We start from the raw sequence: 24,507 nt of genomic DNA, 5'->3' as shown, positions 1-24,507 counted from the left end.
ACTGGGCCCTCACGCCTAAACTAGACAGAAGCCCATGCACCACCATGAAGAGTGCAACAGTTAAGACCCCATGAAGCCCAAACCATATATAGTATTATATATTGGAGGGAAAAAAAAAAAAAAATCTGTAACTCAAGAACTTGGAGTCATACTCTTCAAAGTCATTTGTTCTTAAATAAACAATTCTCTAACTACCAAGCATCCATTTTCTATGTATTTTTCCCTCAGAAATAATGAGTACAAGTAAATACGAATTTAAAAGATGAGATATATGCTCTTTCTTGCTCCTGAATGCAGTTTCCCAGCCATCTTAAACTGTGTATAGAACAATTTGTATTTTATAGAATTCCCTAACGAGATTCAACACAATAATTTCAAAATGGTATCTATTGGTGCTTTGCTACCAGTTTCTAACTCCACTACTGTTTTGTGGAATCATCAATTACATTAGGTAAGCCAGGCCTCAGCTTGATGCTTAGAACATTTTTCCCTCAAATGTCAAAGTGGAACATGAGTATCTCAAGTTCATTTGTCATTCAATTTCCCTTCAAACTGGTGCTTCAGTTTCCTTTATCTGTTAACTAAAGCTTGTTCAAAGAAACAGTCAGTTTCTTCTGTAACAATTCTATCAATCATGTATATATGCAAATTGAGGAGATGTTTAAAATATTTAATAAAGTTAATGATAGGGTATGTCTTATAAAGTATGGCTGCATTCCTAACACTTCAGTGATAGCAGTGTTTAAGCATTTGAGCATCTAATCACTGCCAATTTCACTCTGTTCTTTCCTCTTGATGAACTCAGTAGTGATATTTATTGATATTTGACTGAAATAGTAAATACACGCAACTCTTTGTGACCCTTCCAAGCCTAGACCAACACCTGCAGTTTTAACACCTGGTTAGTTACTATTGCGGCCATTGGAGGGATGCAGTTTTTCCTTCATCTGTCGGGGCTTTACTAGCATCTGGCGCCAGGCTCCATTACAGATCACAGGGATAGCAAGCCAAAACCTCAGGGCCGCGACAGACTACCTGCCTAACCACAAAGAATAAGGGGCCGCTAATCCCCCAGCACGGGGAGTGCAACAAGAGGATCGAGCCAGCGCTTGTCTACAGAGAGCCCTGCAGAGGCGAGGGCCCATGTCTGGAGAGCTGGGGCAGGTGTCTGCTGGGCAGAAAAAGGCCAGGATGCCTTTTCACAGCAGAGAGGCCAGAGATAGGATATATCGTGGGCCTTCTCTCCAGACGAGCGCGGCGCCTCCCTAAACGCGAAGCCTGCGCTGTCAGACGGCTGCGGCACGTGCCCAGGTTTGCCCCACGGTGATGGTTACAGCACACGCCGGTTTCTTTTATAGCTCAGACGGCACGCTTTGTGCTCCTGCCGGGGCTGTCCCCACAGCAGCTCTCCATCTGCCAACTTCCGTAAAGTCTTTGGAGGAATATCTGATTTTTCTAGTTGTAAATGCGTTTCGGCAGCGTCTCGCTTGGAGGGGCCCTGGGGTCCGCCCTGGAAGCAGCGTGACACAGCGCTGTCTGGCCCGACACCAGCGCTGCCGAGAGCCAGCCGCTCTCAGACGCTTCCGGTAAGGAAGGCCTTTCCTTGCCACCGGTGACTGGTGGTGGGCCAGGCGACCGCAGCGTCGGTGCAGCCTTAACGGGGCTGCGGGGCATGGCAGGTCTGCGTCGGAGGGATGGAGGACGAACTTACTACCATGACTCTGGGCATTTCCTTAGTGTTTACACGCCCTGGTTATTCCTAGCAGCGGACTGTGTCTGCCTGCAAGGGAAGCACGTGGATGGGATTGCCTGGAATTCACCTGTGGATGCATTCTATTCAGGATGCTTTTTAAAATCGCCATGTCTAGTCTCTTCTTCCCTTTTTTTGCTCCCTTCCCTGTTTTTTCTAAGGGTAGTGACATCTGGATAAGGACTTTTCATACACCATGGAGGCTTTCATACTCATGAATGGAGTCACAAATGCTCAGATGACAGATTGTCAGGATTAGCAGACTGGACAAAACACACTCATGGCTTGGATGACCAGTTTTCTGAGGCTGAAAATCAAATGCATCCTGGAAACCCTAGAATTTATGTGTTCTTCTGACTGAGTCACCATATTTGCAATCTGTGGGATTAAGACTGCGATCCCCAGAGGTATACAGGAACTCTTCATATGTTGGTATTTTTGGGGGGAAGAGGAGTATGAACTGCAGGATTGTATAATATTTACATAATGTATCTAATTTGTATGTATATCCAATATGCAGATATATACATAAATGTATATGTGTGTGTGTGTGTGTATCTAATCATGTGGAAGCTTCTCTTGGCTTCACTAGGATAATGAAAGTAAGATTCTCATCTCACCCCAAAGAGGTTCACATAATCAATAAAAGTAATCATAACCAAGCTTACCATTATTAATAGCAATCTCATAACTGACTAGCTCAGTAAGATTCAACAGCTGGGCCCCTCCTAAATCCTCCATATCTGGATCCAGGCCTGCCCTGAGGAGGTAATCTGAGAAGCACCTGCTTCACTCTCTCCCATTTTTAAAATCTCACAACACAGGGAGATCTTTTATTTTTTTTTTAAGTGGATTTAACTGATCTTGTTATTGTATATGAAAAAGTGACTAATGATACTGTTCCTAAATTTGAAATCTAGACGAAGTTTCTCATTTGTTCAGGAACTCCTTTTTCAACCTGCTGAGAGAATTCTAAAGGAATGCAACACAAGCAGAAGTGTGCCTTCCTGTCCTTCCTCTTCACTGTTAGTTTGCTACATCAGTAGCGTTTTTTGGTACTAACATATTTTTGCAGACTCATCTTCAATAAAAGTAAAGCACAGTAGCCATGAAATTAAAAGATGTTTGCTCCTTGGAAGACAAGTTATGATCAACCTAGGCAGCATATTAAAAAGCAGAGACATTACTTTGCCAAAAAAGGTCAGTCTAGTCAAAGCTATGGTTTTTCCAGTAGTCATGTATGGATGTGAGATTTGCACTATAAAGAAAGCTGAGCACTGAAGAATTTATGCTTTTGAACTGTGGTGTTGGAGAAGACTCTTGAGAGTCCCTTGGACTGCAGGGAGATCCAACCAGTCCATCCTAAAGGAGCTAAGTCCTGGGTGTTCACTGGAAGGACTGATGCTGAAGCTGAAACTCCAATATTTTGGCCACCTCATGCGAAGAGCTGACTCACTGGAAAAGACCCTGATGCTGGGAGGGATTGGGGGCAGGAGACGGGGATGACAGAGGATGAGATGGCTGGATGGCATCACCGATTCAATGGATGTGAGTTTGAGTAAACTCCGGGAGTAGGTGATGGACAGGGAAGTCTGGTATGCTGCGATTCATGGGGTCGCAAAGAGTCAGACACGACTGAGCCACTGAACTGAACTGAAAGCACAGTAAGGGATGGTCATGTTATTAAAGCAAATAACAATGAAGCTTATAATAAAAGTCACAGGGACTTTTAGTTTTGTGACTAGACATGGGTCTATGTGTTTTTAGGGTGCATGGTGGCTGCACAAACTAGTATTTGTTCATTTTTTTTTAGCATGTACTAGGCACTATGGTGGGCTTCCCAGGTGGCACAGTGATAAAGAATCCTCCTGCCAATGCAGGAGATGCAGGAGACTCGGGTTCAATCCCTGGATTGGGAAGATCCCCTGGAGAAGGAAATGGCAGCCCACTTCAGTATTCTTGCCTGGGAAATCCCATGGACAGAGGAGCCTGATGGGCTAGAGTCCATGGAGTCACAAGGAGTCAAACATGACTGCACAAATGCATCCACACACGTACCATGGTGGGTACTTTATAAATATTAACTCACCAGCTTCTGAAAACCTACACATAATTACTCCCTTGCATCAGATGACGCCAGCACAGTCCAGGGGGAGGGGTTCATCCCTGTGAGTGACAGGCCTCTTCCTCCTCCTGCTAAGTCCTGTTTATGGCGGCTGGCTTTCCCATCTTCACTCTCTGCTCACTTTCTTCTATATTCAAAACCACTCTTCTCCTTCCTGACCACCCTGAGTCCTGCTATCATCCTGGGTGTCTTCAGCAAGTACCTGAGACTCATGCAACCTGGCTTCTCTGTCTCTAAGCACCCCCTTGACCCCCCAAACATACTCAACCTAACCCAGTCACCCTTTTCCCAGTTCTGACTGCCAACAGAATCCATACAACCTCTGAAATCTGAATTCCACCACTCCCTTCCCCTGACCACTCACTTTCTTATCCTTCCAGCTCACTTGTATTCAAGACCACCAACTCTACCATCCTCATGTTATACACCAGCTCTGTCACAGCTTCACTGCTCTCCTTGGGCACTGAGATGCCTTTTTTCCAGCGTTATCATCTCTTCCTTGGCCCTTTCTCCATCATCTGTCACACAAGGGATCCTCATCACAGATACCTCCTCCCATAGCACTTTCCCAGAGACTCTGCTCCTATGGTACCACCTCTCTCTCCAGCAAACTCAGTCCAACTCTATGGGATTATTCTGATTAGCAAACAGGCTGCCATATGTAACCCCCTCCCTCTGACCTCCACTGTCCCTTCCAGCCACCTCACTTGTGTGCAGCCATCGCAGTCAAACGGCAGAAGGAATTCCCGGCAACCTCCTTCTACTTCCCACTGTCCAGACCCTCTTCACACACTCCATCCCTCCCTGTGAACCTGCTCCGTCAAGGCTGCCCACACCCTCCACGTGGTCAGATCCAGGACACAGACAGCAAACCCGCCCACACGTTCCCCCTTCCTCAGACAGCTCCCTCTTCAGTTTCCGTGGCAGCACCGCATCCGTGTCCTGCTCTTAGCTGGTGGCCTGCTCCTTCTGTTTCTCTCTGCTGTGAAGGCTCCTCTTCTCCTACGGGACCCTCACTGTCCAGGGCCTCTTCCCAGGCTCCCTGCTCTTCACGCCGTATCCTTTTCCCGGGACTTTAGAACTCCTCTATTTTCTAGCAACTCTATAATTTATACCTCCCAGTCCAACACAGAGCACCATAGTTGGTAAGAATTGAAACTCTGAGGTATAGCAGGTATGCCTTTATGTTACATTGCTGTACTTCAACCACTTCTTTCGCAGCAGAGAGAAAAGGGCAGGATCGACTTGGCTGCAGGGATTGCAGGCGAGTGGAAAGAATGCTGGATTTGAGTTGGCTGACTGGCTTCACTAACTGCACCTTCTGTGACTTTGCATGATTCATTTAAGGTTTTTCCTGTGTGTAAAATGGATGACCCCGGGCACAAAGAAAGCCCTTGTGGATAATAAAGAAATGTTCCATAAATCTTTATTTCATAGATGAAACATTGAGGCAGAGGGTGATAGTCATCAGACCACTAGAGGTAGAGAAAGAAACCCCCTGCACCAGCATAAATTCTCTCAGCTGTGGAAAGATGAACAAAATGTTCCAAGCTCCCAGACACCAGACCTTCTATTCTAAGATGCTATTTATAGATGGGAAAATGGCTACAGGATTCATGTTGGTAAAAGTGTTCATATGTAATAGCTCAGATGCTACAAGAAAAATAAAACCATTTTTGTAATGATATCAAACAGAGCTGTTACGCAGTGTTTATAAAATTTCTCTTTTCTGTCCTTTGGCTCTTTCTCCACTAAAGCTCTAAGAATGTCAGCAATGCTTCCAAACCTAACAGGAGCAGATGTGGCTGGGAGAGAAGGGTCTACGCAACAGAAACAAGGATCCATCTTTTGTTTTTATTAACTGCTCTGGTGTAAATTCCCAAAGGATGACTGACACAGACTGTTCTGAAAGCCAAGAGCAAAAAGCCCTTTGGACGTGCGGGAGCAGAACCTGTCTCCATCGTCACTCACAAAATCACTGGGTTTACTTGGAACAGGAAACAGCTTTCTCAACCAAGATAAGTTTTGCTCCACTTCTTTCAACACTTCAAAATTTAAATCCACAGTATCTTAAGAATTCAAATAAGCAAAATAATGTTTCTGATTCTACCGTTCAGGACCACATTTACTGTCAAGAGTAAATGTGTTCTATTCTTGTAGCTGATCGCTTTGTAGAGGCTCATTAGCTAAATGATCAGCTCAGAGTTTTGTTTTTCTTTTTTCCATTTATTTTTATTCGTTGGAGGCTAATTACTTTACAATATTGTAGTGGTTTTTGCCATACATTGACATGAATCAGCCATGGACTTACATGTGTTCCCCATCCCGATCCCCCCTTCCGCCTCCCTCCCCATCCCATCCCTCTGGGTCTTCCCAGTGCACCAGCCCCGAGCACTTGTCTCATGCATCCAACCTGGGCTGGTGATCTGTTTCATCCTTGATAGTATACTTGTTTCAATGCTGTTCTCTCTGAACATCCCACCCTCGCTTTCTCCCACAGAGTCCAAAAGTCTGTTCTGTACCTCTGTGTCTCTTTTTCTGTTTTGCATATAGGGTTATTGTTACCATCTTTTTAAATTCCATATATATGCGTTGGTATACTGTATTGGTCTTTATCTTTCTGGCTTACTTCACTCTGTATAATGGGCTCCAGTTTCATCCATCTCATTAGAACTGATTCAAATGAATTCTTTCTAATGGCTGAGTAATATTCCATTGTGTATATGTACCACAGCTTTCTTATCCATTCGTCTGCTGATGGGCATCTAGGTTGCTTCCATGTCCTGGCTATTATAAACAGTGCTGCGATGAACATTGGGGTGCACGTGTCTCTTTCAGATCTGGTTTCCTCGGTGTGTATGCCCAGGAGTGGGATTGCTGGGTCATATGGCAGTTCTATTTCCAGTTTTTTAAGGAATCTCCACACTGTTCTCCCTAGTGGCTGTACTAGTTTGCATTCCCACCAACAGTGTAAGAGGGTTCCCTTTTCTCCACACCCTCCCCAGCATTTATTCCTTGCAGACTTTTGGATAGCAGCCATCCTGACTGGCGTGTAATGGTACCTCATTGAGGTTTTGACTTGCATTTCTCTGATAATGAGTGATGTTGAGCATCTTTTCATGTGTTTGTTAGCCATCTGTATGTCTTCTTTGGAGAAATGTCTGTTTAGATCTTTGGCCCATTTTTTGATTGGGTCATTTATTTTTCTGGAATTGCCAGCTCAGAGTTTAAACAGATAAACAAGATGGCTTTGGGAACTATTTCCCCTCAGTTTTAAGATGTGAGGAAAATCATATTGACTGGTAGTGGTTTCAAATGCTGGATGGGAGACTGTCGTCTGCTTAACTTATCAGATATATTGTCTGAAATTTTTTTTTTCCTTTATACAGAAAAGGTGATGGGAAAGCTTCTGAAGAAAGATACTAATAAGTTCAGTAGTAACGTACATATTTTTCTAGTAACTGCTTCATGAAAGCTTATCTAAGCATCCTGTGAAATACATCACAATACCTCAGTAATCACAGCTTCAAATGCCTATTTCCACCCAGCTGCCTTGACTCAGTCCTGCTCCCAGGTCTTTATGGCTTGGCGTCCCGCTATGAGGGATGGTTAGGGGAAAGAAGACAACATAGAGCTGGACTTGCAAGTGGGTTTAACCTGAAAGGAACTAGTAATAACGATGGAAGAACAGATCCTGAAAGATGTCATCTGGTCTGCACTAGAGCCAGGCTCATGTCTCTAGGTATTATGTACTAGGCTGTTTCCCTACCGCCTTCTGCCAAGCCTTTGATAGCACAGAGGAAGAATCCTTAATTAAGGCACATAAATAGGAATATAGAATTTCTAAGGAGGAAAGTCAGAGACACTGTTCTTAAAATGGAACTGAATGAAAAGAATAAAATCACACTGGGTTTCTAAAAGAGCACCCACCAGGGTCTCTGGGGCTCTGCTAAAGCCATATGTATTATCACGTTGTGTTGTGCTAAGTCGCTTCGGTCATGTCTGACTCTTTGCAACCCCAAGGACTGTAGCCTGGCAGACTCCTCTGTCCATGGGATTCTCCAGGCAAGAATACTGGAGTGGGTTGCATGCCCTCCTCCAGGGGATCTTCCCGACTCAGGGATCAAACCCACATCTCTTAGGTCTCCTGCACTGCTAGGCAAGTTCTTTACCACTAGTGCCACCTGGGCAGCCCTATTATCACATTAAGTACCAACATTTAATACTCGAGAGAAAACAAGTTTCCAATCTGAAGACGAAATTCAGCCTCACCAAAGAGCCAAACCTATTTCTCCCCCAATCTATCGGGCAACCAACAGAGTAAACAGGTGGGTATCAATGAAGCAACGAGAATGCTCACCTCCATCTCATACACAGGGGGCCCGAGGATGTCTTTCAGAGCGTGGAAGTCAATCAAAATCGGCATTTCAGGCGGGAGGGCCAAGTCGGCAGTGTCGCTCACAGGGTCGGATTTCCCATCTTCTAAGACGTGTTCTTTGCAACCTAAGGGAGAAAAATTTACCCAAGAACACTCAGAGATGTGCAGGATGAAAATTCATTATCAGTAAACATCTAACAGAAGCTCGCTGGGTTTCTAGCAGTTCAGTCACCTTTATACATGTATGAAGGCACAAAAATTCACCTTGCGTATCTGTGGAACACAACAGAAGAATTAGTCTTTCAAGAGCCCCTGAGGATGACACAGTGCATTGCTCCGTTCATTTACTTTTACTTGTTTGTCCTCATCTCCCCCTGTTAAAGACTAAGCCCCAGAAGAGCAGCAGCCTTGCCTGTCTTCTTTTCAACCATTATATTAAGCTGAGAGCAATGCCTGGTACTACTCAACGGATGGCCTTTAGAGGCCAGATACTCAAGGGTCAGATGCATAGATCAACGTGTACAATTCTCTGTGAAATCAACACAATTTAAACTGTTCAAGTCCCTCTTCAGAGGAATTCCATCAGGTGTCCCATTTCTCTCGGGCAACGAGAACTTGGAAATGACAGAACCCATAGAAGCAATGCCTCTTGCGTAAACATACAGCTCAATTCCAAGGTTATTGTTTTCCAATAAAAACAAATAAAATTGTCAGTGCCTGGTAAGAGAACACGAAGCCTGGCTTGAAACCCCTATAATAATGGACCATTTCCTTTACCTGCCTAAGAGCCCTGGCTGCTGACATCTTGTCGAAGGACTGACTCATTGTGGTCGGGATTAGACATCGGGGAACAGGAGCCAGCTGCCCTAGCAGACCTTTCCTATTGGTCTTTGTAATTTCAATCTGAGTAAAGAAAAATGTTACTTACGTCTATAGCCAGAAACCGAAAATGAGAAGAGGTTTAAAAATGCAGGAAATATCTGGCTCTATTCAGCTTCATTCCCTGTTTTTCTTTTCCTTTAGTTCTGTCATAATTCTCCTACCTCTTGTTCTATCTCACAAAGTGTTTTAAAAATATTTTTCTTTTATTACTTTCTTTACCTACACCCTTCCTTCTGGAGATGATTACTATATATATTAACATACAATACATGATAATTGTAAAGTCACCTAAACATTGTATATGCATATATATTTATTCTAGTTTCGCTATGATCCTTCTATTCTGATACCTCATGAATTTAAAAGAATTGTTTTCCACTAACTCTTTTCACAAGTGATTACTGAATATGTTTATTAACATTAGACCTTAATTTTAGACTCCAATGACAACTGGACACACCCTGGAGTGTCCCCCAAGACCCCTGTGTCTTGCGGCCTTATTGTAACGTCAGGGTGAAGGCCTCTGTTGGCTTACTCTCCTGCTGGACCCTACAGGGCTCCTCTTCAAGACTGAATCATGAGTGAAGACAGACAACAGCTCAGACTTTTTCCTACTTGCTGGCTACTTGACTTTATACAAAGAAAACTCTGTGACGGCAAAGTGCAATGCACACACTGTATTCCAAGTGTGGGTCTTAACTTACAGATAATCTCACAGTCCTACTTCTGCAATGTCACTTGATCTTTGGCTCAATCACATTCTGAGAAGCCTTCCCTGATCTTTCCAACTTCTTACAGTGCTTACTTATCTGTTTCGCAAAACTGAGCAATTTCTGGGTTACTCAGTGGCATGTGGGAGATTTTCTGCCTGCTCTTCTGTCTGCAGCAATGTCAGTGACCAAGGGCGGGAAGGCACCTGAAGCAACAGTTTAGCTACACACAGATCTCAGAGCGGAACAGAAGGCAGGTGTCAATGCTTAACTAAAATTAATGCACAGAAAAAAAAGCACTGCTGTCTAAGGTTACTGTACACTAAGAATGAAGGGCTCTGAAACTCTAGCTGATGCCTAGAAGAGGCTGCCAGCTTCTTTAGCCTGTTGTGTTTGTGTCGGACTTTCCTGAGATCTAATTACAGTTGCCAGCCTGGAATTCACTATCACAGGAGGAAGGAAAACTGGATGGGTGAAAGCCAATCCACATTTATGTAATCAATGCTTTGGGACATCCCATCGCTTTCCGAGTGGAGTAGTGAATTCAGTGCTTTGAGCACAGAGGGGGTGGGCATGGGGAGAGCTACTTCTAATGCGACTAGACCTTACAATGCAAAGGATGGCCATCCACTCCAGGTTCTAGGCACAGCAGCTGGGTGATGAAAAAGCAATAAACTTAGAACTAATCTGTGCTTTGAAATGTTCCATCATGAAACACAAGCCTAGAGAACTAAAGCTTCATGTCAAGGAAATTGTACCAGCTAATCAGAAAAGACAGGCTGGCACTGGATTTCAAGAACCATCTACTGCACCATTGTTGTGGTTGTTTAGTTGCTAAGTCATGTCTGACTCTTCAGTGACCCCATGGACTACTGCCCACCAGGCTCCTCTCTGTCCATGCAATTTTCCAGGCAAGAGTATTGGAGTGGGTTGCCATTTCCTCCTTCTTCAGATTCCTCCTCAGGAATCTTGCTGACCCAGGGATTGAACCCATGTCTCCTGCATTGGCAGGGGGATTCTTTACCACTGAGCCACCAGGGAAGCCCCTACTACACCTTGGGTAACACAGAGTGAGTAAGGAAATGGATTTTCACAGAGTGTACACTTTGATTCCTCATTAAACGTCATCTCACCAACCTGCCATTCCAGGAATGAGGCCCAGGTTAGAGCTGAACCCTGAGTCCTCAAATAAGCTTTCAGTACTCAACTCAAATGCCCTGTTCTCCCTTGTCAGAAGGGATCAGCACCAAGAGAAGACAGTGGCAGAGTCCTTGGGACTCATAAATGGCCTTGCCCCAGATCATAACATTCACGCCAGACGGACTTTCTAAGGCCCAGCAAACAACAACAATAGAACAAGGGCCCTGTCCCACAGATCCTTCCTGCTAGAACCGCACAGTTAACTTTCTTCTATGCCCTTATCCTGGTGTAAAACAGTGGTTCTTAAAAAATGGGTAACAGTCACATGAAAAACATTATTTCACCAAGAAGCTTTTTAAAAAATAATATTTATTTTTATTTATTTGTTTGGCTGCACTGGGTCTTAGTTGCAGTGAGGCATGTGGGATCTAGTTCCCTGACCAGGGATTGAACCCAGGTCCCCAGCACTGGGGTCTTAGCCATTGGACCACCAGGGAAGCCCAAGAAGTTTAAATGATAAAAGCCAAGTTACATTTTCTGGTTACCAAATTACAGTAACCAATAAAGTTTAAGAAATGACAAAGATCAACATTAAAGAGAATGGAGAGATCTTCTCAAATATTACTGCTTATGGAAATATAAATTGATTCAATCTTTCTGGAAGGCCATTTGTCAATATATTGAAAGTTTCCTAAATATTCATAATCTCACACCCAGTGATTCTATTTCTCAGGAACCTATCTTTAACTTTAAACAAATGCTTAGATAACAAATCTACTCACTGTAGCACTATTTTTAACAGCAAAAATTAGATCCAATATAAAGATGCAACATTAGGATCATGATTAAATAAACTGTGGTACAGCCGTGGATCTAATGAAATACTATACAGTCACTAAAACTGCTTTCTAAGTGTTCTTTTTTGATAATTTTTTTCCCTATGTGTTTTTAAGTGATGCAAGAAAAGCCTTTTGAAACATCATCAAATGGAGGAAAGAGAGGGGTAAAATTTCTCATGCCGTGAATCTTACTAATATAAATGTCTATGAGAACGAAGTTATATAATTCAAAATGTTAATACAAGCTGTTCCCTGAGTTATGAGGTTAAGATTACATGATGAGATAGTCAATAAATAAAAGTCTCCAATCTTGGCTCTGTCTTTCTAGTTGGCCTTGAAAAAAGCTACTTTACCTCTCCATATCTGGTTTTCCAATCAGTAAAACCATAACAACTATAGTAACCCTTAGAGAGTTGCTGGGAGAATTTGATAATGCTAAAAGCCTTACTTATGCATAAATGAAAAACTGAATTATATAGAGCAGTATTTAACACAGACTTCTAAGACCCACATGTCTTACTCCATAGCCCATTTCACTGGAAGAAAGCAAAATGCTTTCTGCACCCCAACCCCACCCAGGGCCCCACAGACAGGGCTTTGACCACACATGACGGTAGGGGATGACATAAATTATTTTTTCTATTTTATTCAAGAAAATAGAAAAAGATACCAAGACTCAAGACTCTGCCCCATGTTTCTCATCAGTATTATCAGCCCGTCCTGAGTCTAATTCAGGATACAGCCAGGGTGGTCAGGGCATAACCGAGGGGCTGAATGGCATGAAGGTGACAGATAAGCAGAGGCTGAACCTGCAAGGTAGCTGCTCTGCTAGCAAATGTGGACCTTGGTACAGCAAGGGTGAAACTCGATGTCACCACAGCTACTACCGAAGGATATTCTATAGCTGAGAACTTCTCGGGCGGGAGAGGTGGGGGGGAGGGGTGTCAGCCTTCCAAAGCAGCTGTCACCAGGACTCGAACACGTGATATTTCCCAATCACTTTTCCCGTCAGAGGAACATGATTTACATAAACAAGCCCTAGAGCCAAAGAATCACTGTGGGAAGGAGGGACAAAGGAAGGTCCTAAGAGAAGAGGCAGACAGGAAGAAGAACAGAGGGGTGTGATACCTCAGGAAAATCCAGTGGCTTTCTTGTTTATTTAAAAAAAAGTTTCTCACCTTTTGAACAAATCTTGCAGCAAATGGTGTTTCTGAGCAAGTGATCCGACCAAGGGAAAGTAGCAGAGGCCAGGATCAGGTACCAACACCAACAGGTACTCCCCAGAACGTGGCAGAAACAAAAACCCACCCTACCACACACAGCCCCAGGTTATCTACAGTCATCTTTACTCAAGACAGAACCTTGCAGGTATCACTTATTATTCTCTATATTCTGCTTAACTTGAAGCATATGCTACACTCTCCAGCTCACTCTCATGAGTTCAAAAGCTACATTTTGTGGTAAAGACATAAAACGAACCCCTTCTTCTAGATTATGAAAGAAGAAGTAGTATTCATTTTCATGAATAATAGTTGTTGGTTGTTTTTTTTAACTCCTTTGGGGTAGTGATGGAGGAGAGGATGGAGTGTACAATACCGTTGACTGCAACCAGCAATCGAGTAACAGGGGTAACTTGAACACAGAGGGTTAATTCTCCAAAGGAACAAATGCTACCTGTTCCTGTCATACTAACACGATGTCCCCAAGAACGTCCAGATCTCATTCTGAGGCTTAGCAGAATTCAGGAAGTGTCAGGAAATTCAAATACAGAATGGAACCACGAGCCATTAAAATTTAAGAACTAGGCAAAAAGTAAAAAGTCTGGTCCAATCCTTCATTTTATACTCAAGGAAACTGATGGAAGATTGAGCAAATCTCCTGACGTCCACAGTAAATCACAGACAGCCTTGGGATTCTGGATGTCCGGTCAAGGGCACGTGTTGTTCTACCTGAAGTCTGGTTTAGGAAAGCTGCCTATGGCTCAGGAGTTCCTTGACAAGCAGCCTGGTGGCAAATTTAGAGGTTAGATTATTTTTTCCTGACTGAAAATAATCAACTCATCTGCCATCACATACACATTCCCTTCTATGACTGTTGTCAGAAAAAACTGCGAAAGACTTGGAAAAGAGCAAAACATAGATTACTGGGCGAGCTGTCCAGTGTGTGCCGCCAGGCTGTGTCTTGGTGCCCTTCGGCTATTCTCCTGGAAGCTGTAGGAAACTAACAGTAACAAAGATGATTCCTGTCCATAGAAATGAAAAAGGATTTTGTCCTCTCCCTTTCTCAAGAAGCCGGTTTTGCAAATTAATTTCAGCATTCCTAATCACCTATATAGATGTCTATGTTTTGAATTCTCCATGGAACCAGACCTTACTAAGATCAACCTTACTGGTTCTCTCATTAATAAATGAGTTCATTCAAATCTTTAACACGTGTTCATTTTATATCTGTATAACAGTGATGATTTTGCCATTAAAAATTGTTATCCTTTAATACTGAACAAAAACAAATGTTTCTAAAAAGTGACAGATTCCCCCAGGAGTCAACCCTTAAGCTGAAATGTTTAGATTTAAAAACTTTAGGGCCTCAGACAGATACACCAAATTGCTTTAGATACAAAAACATGAACTTCCCATTTTGGGTATTCCTGATTTTGGGTAGATCCTCAGAAACATCCAGGAGAGAGGCACAACTGATCCTCTTTATTTCCAAGAGGCCTTGGAGTCAGACAGCTTGGATTTGTGGTCCATTTCTTACAAGTTGGTATCATTTTGGGAAATTTCCTTTTTCTGGGGGGTAACTTCATTATGATAATATATATGTAACATATATGTTGATCATTTTAGCCACTTGAACTGTACGATTTGGTGGCATTAAATATATTCACAATGTTGTTGCAACCTTCACCACTATCTATACCTGAAACTTTATCATCTGTATGTAAACTCTGAACCCATTAAATTGCAACTTCTCATTCTTTCACTCCCACATCCAACTGGCAACCTCTATGCTACTTTTCTGTCTCAATGAATTTGCCTATCCTAGCAACTGCATATTAAGTGGACTTATATAATATTTGTCCTTCCGGGTCTGGTTTGTTTTACTTAAGCATAATGTTTTCTAAGTCCAGTCATGTTGTGTAATATATATCAAAATTTTCCTTCTCATGGCTGAATAACATTCCATTATATGCAGACACCACATTTTGTTTATCTACTCATCGGCTGATGGGTGTTTTCATTTTTTGGCTATAGTGAATAATGCTGCCATGAACACTGCTATCATCCCCGCTTTGAACTCTTTTGGATATAAACCTAAAAGTGGTATTGTTTGGTTACAAGGTAGTTCCGTGTTTAACTTCCTGAAGAACGGATGGGCTATTTTCCACAGCAGCTGCACCACTTTATATTCCCATTAGCACTGCACAAGCGTTCAATTTCTTCACAACCTCACCGATGTGCGGCTTTTTATTTTCCATTTTATTTTATCACAGCCAGCACACTGGATATGAAGTAATGAATCACTGTAGCTTTCATCTGCATTTATCTAATGACTAACAATGGTAGGTATCTTTCCATGTGCTTACAGGCCATTTGCCCATCTTCTCTGGAAAAAGTGTCTATTCAAGTCCTTTCACTATTTTTGAACTGGGTAGTTTTTTGTTGGTTGAGTTGTAGGAGTTCTTTATACATTCTGAATATCAATCTCTTATCAGTCACATGATTTGCAAATATTTCTTCCCATTCTATAGCTTTTCCCCCTTACTTTCTTATGTCTTTTAATGCACTAAAGTTTTAAATTTTGATGACGCTTGTTTACCTTTGTTACCTGTGCTTCTGGTATCATATCCATGAAGTCACTGCCAAATCTAATGTCATGAAGATTTTCCCCATTGTTTTATTCTGGGTGCTTAATAATTTTAGCTCTTAAGTTTAGGTTATTGATCAATTTTTAGTCAACTTTTATATATATTATAAGGTAAAGGTCCAAATTCATCCTTTTGCATGTGAATATTCAGTATTCCCAGCAACAGTTTGCTGAAAACACTTTGCTTTCCCCACTGATCTAGGCATCCTTATTAAAAATCAACTGACCACATATGTGAGCCTTTCTTTCTGTTCTATTTGTCCCAATGGCTTATATATGTCTGTCTTTATGCCAGTACCATACCACCTAATTACTGTAGCTTTGTAGAAAGTTCAAAGTCAGGACACGTGAGTCCTCCATTTTGTTCTTCTTTTTTAAAGATTGTTTTGGCTTTTTGGGGCCCACTGAAATTTCACATGAATTTGAAGACTGGCTTTTCCATTTTTCTGAGAAAGGATGTTGAAGTTTTGGAAAAGACTGCAATGAATCTATAGATCTCAACAATGTTAAGTCTTCCTATTCATGAACACAGGATATCCTTCCATTTACTTGGTTCTTAAAATCTTTCTTTCCATCAATGTTTTGTAGTTTCTAGCATACAAGTCTTTTGCCTCCTTGGTGAGATTTAGTCTTTAGTATTTAAGTTTTTTAGATGTTATTGTAAATGGAACTGCCTTTTAAATTTCATTTTCAGATTGTTAATTTCCCTAAGCCCTTAAAGCTCCATTTCCTCATCTGAAAAGAGAGAAATGGTACGTACACTTCAGATAGTTGTTACAGGGATAATGGATACAGGATATAAAGGAATAATGAAATCATAGTATAGCGTCTAAGGTTAGGCTTGGAGCTGTTCAGCCTAAATTAAAATCTGACATTTACTAGCTGTGAACCTTGAGGAGTTTATTTAATCTTCTGTGCCTTAGTCTTCTCATCTGTAAAATGGGCCTAAAAATAATATCTATCTTATAGGATCATTAGAGGATTAAATGAGTAAATACATGTAAAGTGCTTAGGAAGGAGTCTAGCAAACAGCAGGAACTTTATAAGTGACAACTAGCCTTCTTGCCTGAAGTATCACAGAGCCTTCTACTTTGGTTTCTCTTCCTAGTTGCCTATTATCCATTTTATTCACTCTTTGGAAATGAATCTTTCAAATCACTATTCTAATTACATTATTTCCAGACTTAAACATCTTTCCTAGGTTTTCATTACAAATTAAGCAAATTAACTTCCAAGAGTTGCATTCAGATCTACCACCATATACTGTTAAATTACCTTTCTAATCAAAGCTCCCACTGGAATGCCTTTTAAACTCAAAGAGAACATAACCACCATCCATAACTCGACTAACATTTAAGGAACACAAATCAGGGTAAGAAACTTCACCCTAGATCCCCTATTTGCAAAATGTCAGACTACAGGAAATCTAACCTTACCACACCAATTCATCACAAGTGCTTCATACAAAACAGGTATTCAATTATGGTTTGTTGAATTAAGTTGAATTTGCCTACTACATTCTTTTTTTGAAAATGTTATTGGAGTACAGTTGATTTACAATGTTGTATTAGTTTTAGGTGTATAGTATAGTGACTGCCTATTGCATTCTTAAATCTTAGTAACATGTATGGACAAATGACAAATCACCAAAACACTTAATCATTACTTGACTTGCCAAGAAATTACCAGATTTTTAATGCTGACTTTGTCAAGTAAATATGAAGATTTTTAATAAATGAAAATTAAGGCTGTAACAAAATTATTACTGAATGAGTAAAATTTTTTCTTGAAAGTTTTGAATCCAGTCACACTGGGCTCCTGAATCCTGAAGCAGGGGCAAAGTGAAACTTACAGACTGGCTCAACTGTATTCGTGTGCAGAGTGTAGGATGTGTGCTACCAGGCGTATTAACAGGAAGCTTGGCAAAGAGGTCGTGCATGAACCAATGAATGGGAATACTGTTTACATTTCAACTCCTTAGCATACATGGGAATGTAAACATGGATCCAGACCCCATTTAGCTATAAAGGAAAAGATTTGTATGGCTGTAGTTATAAAACTACTCAAAAAAAAAAAAAAACTGAGTAGTCTACTTTAAAAATTGAGATGTGATGCTGAGATTACAAGTGGCTTTGTTATTTCTTGCAAGACAGTAGAAGTATGTGCCTCAAAGCTAAACTGACCATAGATCAAAAAGCATCTGAGAGCCTTCTCTTAGGAAGGCAGAAAGGGGAGAACAAAACCTCTAAAAACAACTCAGAAAAACCTGAATATCTTCAACTATATAATTTGTCTGTCAGTTTCAGGTTAATCTTTTCCAGAAAACCATCTTCCCAGCCAGAGGAAGTATACTGAATACAACTGAGATTCAAGTTACTGACCCTGACTGCCAAGGCATTTGTGCCTGCATATTTTCAATCTGTTTTTCTTTCTTTTTTTTTTAAAAAGGAACTAGTCATAACGGAGAAATCTGTGGATCAAATGGCCAGAAAAACCTTCATGTTAGCAATAAAATCTTTCAAGCCCTTTCTGCCAATACTTTCTTCATTATTTTGGGGATCTACTAAACATTTCTGTGTAATAACTGTTGAGACAAAGAGGGACATTATGATTGTGAACCATTTCTCATCTATTCATGAAAAGAAGAACATCAAAAAAGGTATCTGGAAAACTTTTCCCCCTATCTATTTCAATGAATTTTGAGATGTAAATAAATGACTATTTTGTCTCAATTTACTAAAACCAAATTTTAGAAGCTACAATATTTATAATAAATCAAATGAAGCTTTCAATCATCAATTCAATGCCTCTACAGCACTTTAAAAACCAGCATTTATCCCACATCTAAATATTATTTGCTTATATCTACCTCCCCCAATGGACTACCTGTTACAAGTTCTCTTCCATCTCCTGCCCAGAATCCAACCTAGAACCCTGCATATCGTAAGTGTTCAGTGACTGTTAGTTGACTCGCTGAATAAATCAGTGTTACACAATGGTCCAAAACATACGACCCTAACTTTGTACCAGACAAGAGAGCTTGTATCCTGTCTCCCAGGGTTTTTTTTTTTTTTTTTGCATTAATAGATCTCATTTCCTGTGTCAGAGATTCAGAAAATAGTCTTGGGGAACTACCTGGATTAGCAGTTAAGAAGCAGAGACCATCTGTAGCTTTTTTTAAAGTAGGTATTATTTTACTACCTTGTAACTTAAGGCTGGTTTTGATAATATATGTCCATGCCATCCAAAAGCCACTGCATCTTCCTACATGATTCATTAAGTGGAACAATGACTTTTTTTTTTGACAATATTTGATGTTCCTGTTTCCAAATACAGTTTAAATAACAAACATTTGTCTCCTATCATACGTAAGTAGGGTTTTTCCTTTATTACAGCTTCCTGACAGTCTACATAGTCAAACAAATCTCTCTTAAACCAGGCCAGTACTGAAGAGGGAACAATCAGTGAATCAGCATAAACATCAGAACAGAATGTAGAATATCTTCATGAGACAGGAGTACATTCCAACATGACATTTTCATCTCAACCTTAGAATACCACTTGGTTTTGGGTGTTTGGACACAACATGCTGCCTAATATCCCTACAAATGTGAAGGACTTAGCATAGAAAGTCTTAATCTCTAAATTTAATTCGATCTTGGTTTGCAAAATCCAGTTAGCTGTAATAGAACCCTACAAACTCCCAAGGCTTCAGAACCATCAGCAAGCCAGGCAGGTGCCCTCGGACTGACACTCTCTCTTAAATCCATATTCCTTAACAGTTAACCTGAGCTGTTTCTTTGACTATTAAAACACTCCATTTGTCCTGAGTCACTAATACAATCAAAGGAAAGATAAGCATGAACAGATGAAGAAAGACTTTAAAATACTAAAAATGCAAAAATGAACCAAAACTTTTTGGCCCTATCTGCGCAACCTGGGTCTTTAATAAGAAACCAGCTCAAGTTTGATGGATGGATAGTCAACAGTACAAACTTAAATGCTGGCTTAGAAAAACCCTTCTGATAATAAAGTGTCTTAGATTGTAATGACTATTGAACCGCTACAGCTTTTTAAGACAGTAAATTCTGTAAGGATGAGCAGAAATTCTCAAAGCTGTGCTGCTTAAAAATTAGGAAAATGTAGACCAATTTAAGTTCAGCCCCCATAGCAACACTGAAACTGTGGCCTGTCACACTCTGTTCAAAGACCTCTTAACATCAGATGGAGGCATTTCTTCAGAAACTGCAAATCAGACTTCTGAGTATTATTTCAACAATCTAAAATAAACAGCTCAAGCATCTGGTCTGTGGTTTTGGGTTCAGAGGCAAGCACACAAATTACTCTCTCTTTTCTGTTCTAACACTAGCCAGAAAGGAAGATACAGGATTTAGGTTAAAATGTTTGAGGATTTTTATACGTCACTGGAACCAAGTAATAAGAAACGACTCAATTACCCTCACTTCATTAAAAACAGCTAGCAAAGTTTTTATGTGCTGAAACAAAACAAACAGGAACAGTATCAATAAAATCCATCCACGTTAAAAGCTGACTAACTAAAGATTGTTTCAGTTGTTACTAAAGAATCATTCATTTGCTTGTGGGTCTCATTAAGTTTTTCTCCCCTCAAGGTCTACCCAATTGTGCTTAACTGTTTTTGCCGCACACAATTTCCACTCTCTATTAACAACCCAAACCACAGGTTTTCTTTAAAACTCTAAACAAACTATTTTCCTCTTCAGGAATGGGGGTTGTACTATCAGAAATGAAATGTATAATAACTTTACTTAAAATAAGTTAGAAAGAAAGTCTGTAAGAGCCAGCTTTCAAGACGGTCCCCAATGACCCCACCCCGTGGAGTGCCATCCCTCACGGTACGAGGAGTGGTCGGTGTGACCAACGGAATGTGGCAGAGTGAGGATCACAAAAGCCTGCAGCTTCTGTTGTGAGCTCTCTCACTAAGAGAGCACAGTTCTCTAAGGGAAGCCAACAGCCATGTCCTAAGCTTAGCAAGAGGCCGAAGTGGCGAGAAGCTGAACACCTGGCCATCAGTCAGCAAGGAACCCAGGCTGTCACGTGATATTGTGATTTTAAGAAGTATTTCTCATCTTGATCTGCCCACCACCGTGGCTCACAACCCCCAAAGCCTTTAGAATATCCTAAGTATTGACAGCGATAAAGGTATCTTTCGTTATGTGAATGAGGTGACTTCCAGGAATCAGGACAGTGCTGGTGGCCAGATTAGAGGGATGGAACTTTCTTTCCCACTCCCTGATTTCTGGGGAGGGGGGCAGGGCTTGAGGTTGAAGAAGTCACCACTGGCCAATGATCTAGTTAATCACAACTAAGCAATGAAGCCTCCATAAAACCCCAAAGCAGAGCTCTTCGGTCCATTTTTGGAGAGCTTCCCTGTGCCCGTTTGCTGGGCCACAGGCTCCGTGAGGACAGAGGCTCTTTTGTTCTGGCCCTGGCCCTATGTAGTTGATTCATACTCTTTAATATCCTTTCATAATAAACCGGTAATCTACTGGGTCAAAGGGGTCTCCTGAGTTTGCTGAGCCGTTCCAGTAAATTAATCAAGGCGGAGGAGGGGGTTGTGGGAACCTCCAGCTTGAGCCAGTTGGTGAGAAGTCCAGGTAATACCCAGGGCATGTGATTTGTCTCTGAGTAAAGGGCGGTCTAGCGAGGCTGAGCCCTTCGTCTGGAGCAGAACGCTGTTTCCAGGTAGATGGCATCAGAACTGAGTTGGATTCGTGGACCCACTGGTGTCCCCGAACTGCTCGTCAGTGTGGGGAAGCATCCACACACACACTGGAACCGGGTCTTGGAGCCCTTTTCAGCTCACAGCCACGTCAGTGAGCCTGGAGGCAGGTCCACCCCAAGCTGAACCCCGAGCTGGCTACTGCTTGATGACAACCTCACAACAGGTCTCAAGCCACAACTAGCCAGCTAAACTGCTCCTGGGTGCCAGACCCACAGATACAGCGAGATGACTTTTTTTGCTAACTTCTGGGGCACTAAGGACAAGTGCTTTACCAAGTTTTGGAGTAATCTGTCACACAGCATTGAACAACGTAAAAATCCAAAAGATAAAGGGGCAGATCCCATTTGGACAGAAGACTGTTCCAAGAAGTCAAAGACAAAAGAACTTGGTGAAGTTACACAAAGCTCAGGAGTTACTTCCTGAAGACATTATTATACATAGTGTTTTCATAAATAAAAGAAACCCATGACATTAGACAAGCGAATGGATATGCTTCAGATCTGGAGATGACAAGTAGTAGGGGGAAAAGAGCTGAAAAAGAATCAAAAGCACTTGTTTCTCCTGCAGGAACAGCTTCCTGTTTTGGTTACAAAGGAGCCACGCTTAAAATAACCACTGTGAAGTATGCTGAGGGCTTGAGAAGTCAATGCCAGGAAGCCACAACAAAGCGCTGAAAGCAGCTCGACAAAAGAGGATTCCTTCAGAGGAAAGGACCCAAGAAAGGCTAAGGGAAAAGCTACCCTAGCAGATGAGTGGGATGTGCGGTGAGGAAGGCCCGTCGGAATGACGCTCTCCCCGGGCATCGCCCCCGCCCCCGCCTGCCCCGGCACTGCTGCAGCCAGGAGGACCCCTCTCCCTCAGCCAGCACGCTCCTGCCGACGGCAGAGAGTGCGGACACCTAGGAGAATTAAAGCTAAAGAAGGCAGAGAACAGTGCCATAAACTCTGAATATTTTATTTTGACGCACTTTTAAATGTGAAGTCGCCTAGAAAGGATAATAAAAAACTAAGGATATTGTTATCTGCCTGCTTCCACTATATTCCGCCGATTTCACTGTCCTACATATGGCAAACGTATCAGAGAACCAATACATGTCGAAATGCAACTCAGTCAAACTGCGATCCAGACTGAACTAGAGAAACTGTCCTAGAGTTAGATCTGTGGTCTAGCCAGCCCGATGTTTTGTGGTCAGCAAGGGGCCCAGGGCATCTATCAAGAGGGGGTAGGCATGTTTTCACTGACATTAAATCCTATTGCTTGTGACTCATACCACCCAACCACTTAACCCTTTTTCCAAACTACAGCTTCTGTTTTCCTATGGGCTGGGAAGTAGATGGCTAAGCTTACAAAGATGTGTCTGTTAACAGTTAAAACAGGCAAGCCTTAGTGTTTACTGGGGGATTTTGTGAAGGGACTTACAAATTCAATCACAGTCAAATTAGCTTACTGAGAATCCTACTCAACTGAGATTTTACAGCCATCAATCAAGTGGCCCAAATGTACGAAACAAAAGCTAAAGAGACTGGCAATTCTTCACAGGCTTTTTTTCCTGATTCCTCTGTCTATCACCACTATTTCTACTCAGTGTTCTCCTAGAGGTCCCTGCTAGTTCATCAGGAAAGAAGTGAAATAAAAGCTATAATGATCATAAAAGAAAAAGTAAAAACTGACATCATTTGCATTTGTGATAGCTGATGGTGTATGTAGGGCTTCCCTGGTGGCTCAGATGGTAAAGAATCTGCCTGCATTGCGGGATACCTGGGTTCGATCCCTGGGTTGGGAAGGTCCCCTGGAGGGCATGGCAACCCACTCGGGTATCCTTGCCTGGAGAATCCCCATGGACAGAGGAGCCTGGTGGGCTACGGTCTATGGGGTTGCAAAGAGTCGGACACGACTGAGTGAAAATTCAAAAAAATCAGTGTTTCAATTTGGCAATTCTGCCGGATACAAGTCAATATAGTATTCTCACAGAGTAGCAACCAAAAGAATTAGAAAATTAAAAATAGTATTTACAATAACACACACACATAACACATAGATACAAGATTAACTAGGAATATATCTAAAGAAAAAATATGCAAAAGCTCACCACTACAACTATTAAAACACGACATGTATTAAGACTTAAATAAATGAAGCTAATCATGAACTAGAAGACTTGCTAATATCAAATTATCAATTCTCCCCAAACTGATTTATAGATGCAATCACAATCAAAATATTTAGCCTCCAATTAAAATAAATACATTTTTTTAAAAGGTGTTATTTATTTGGTGATTTACTGGTACAGAGTCACCAAGCTGATCTAAAATTAATACAGATATTTGATGAACCTACATACAATAGCCAAAGCAATCTTGAAGAAAAACAAAGCTGGAGGATTTACATGACTAGGCATCAAGACCAACCGAGATGTAGTCATTATTGAAATCAAGTATGATGGTAACACTGGAAATTTCATCCCAGGCCCAAACTACCCCTCTACTTACCACAAGTCAGCTAGTTTAATTCATTTTTCCTTTAAGTGTTTATTTGAGATCTCCATAACATAATCACATACATACTGCCTGAAGTGACATTTTTAAGGTTTACCCATAACAACATCTAACACACCTCATGTTAAATCTGTTCATTTCATCTGTCTTTGTTTTCATCTAATCAGTTTTTCAGATGACTTCTATGAGAATAGTTAAGAACTAACATCTTGAGGCACATTAAGTTTAATGTAGCTTCTCCAATAAATACCACATTTTCCAAAAATAATTTAGAATGCTCCATATCCTGAGAAACTTCATAAGCATTAGTTATAACCTGAATCCTTGGCTGGAGATAATTTTTGAGGAAGAAAACCTTACTAGGTATTAAATGAACATATATGGTAAAAGAGTATTTGAACAAATGGACCTAAGCTAACTCTTTACAGAGAAACCTCCAAACTGCAAAACTGAATACACAGGATATCTGTGTCCTAGGCTAAAAGGCAGGCAAAAGTAGAATAAAACTGTAACCATAAACTTTTATCTTTCGATCCAACTAGTATTGCAGAAAGGAA

At 41.4% G+C, this 24,507-nt stretch overlaps 1 protein-coding gene across 1 annotated transcript in view; it reads right to left on the bottom strand.

The window, feature by feature from the left end:
* The window catches only part of LONP2 (lon peptidase 2, peroxisomal), an 81,519-nt gene that overhangs the window by 6,412 nt on the left and 50,600 nt on the right, over nucleotides 1-24,507 (bottom strand). Inside the window, exon 12 of the mRNA XM_043898393.1 lies at nucleotides 8,236-8,378. Within this exon, the coding sequence (XP_043754328.1) occupies nucleotides 8,236-8,378 (143 nt within the window). The remainder of the gene's footprint in view (nucleotides 1-8,235; nucleotides 8,379-24,507) is intronic.

Source organism: Cervus elaphus, chromosome 4, assembly GCF_910594005.1.
Source record: "Cervus elaphus chromosome 4, mCerEla1.1, whole genome shotgun sequence".
Lineage (NCBI taxonomy): Eukaryota > Metazoa > Chordata > Mammalia > Artiodactyla > Cervidae > Cervus > Cervus elaphus.
The sequence above is the reverse complement of the archived record's forward strand: the minus strand, read 5'-3'. Positions and strand labels throughout refer to the sequence as shown.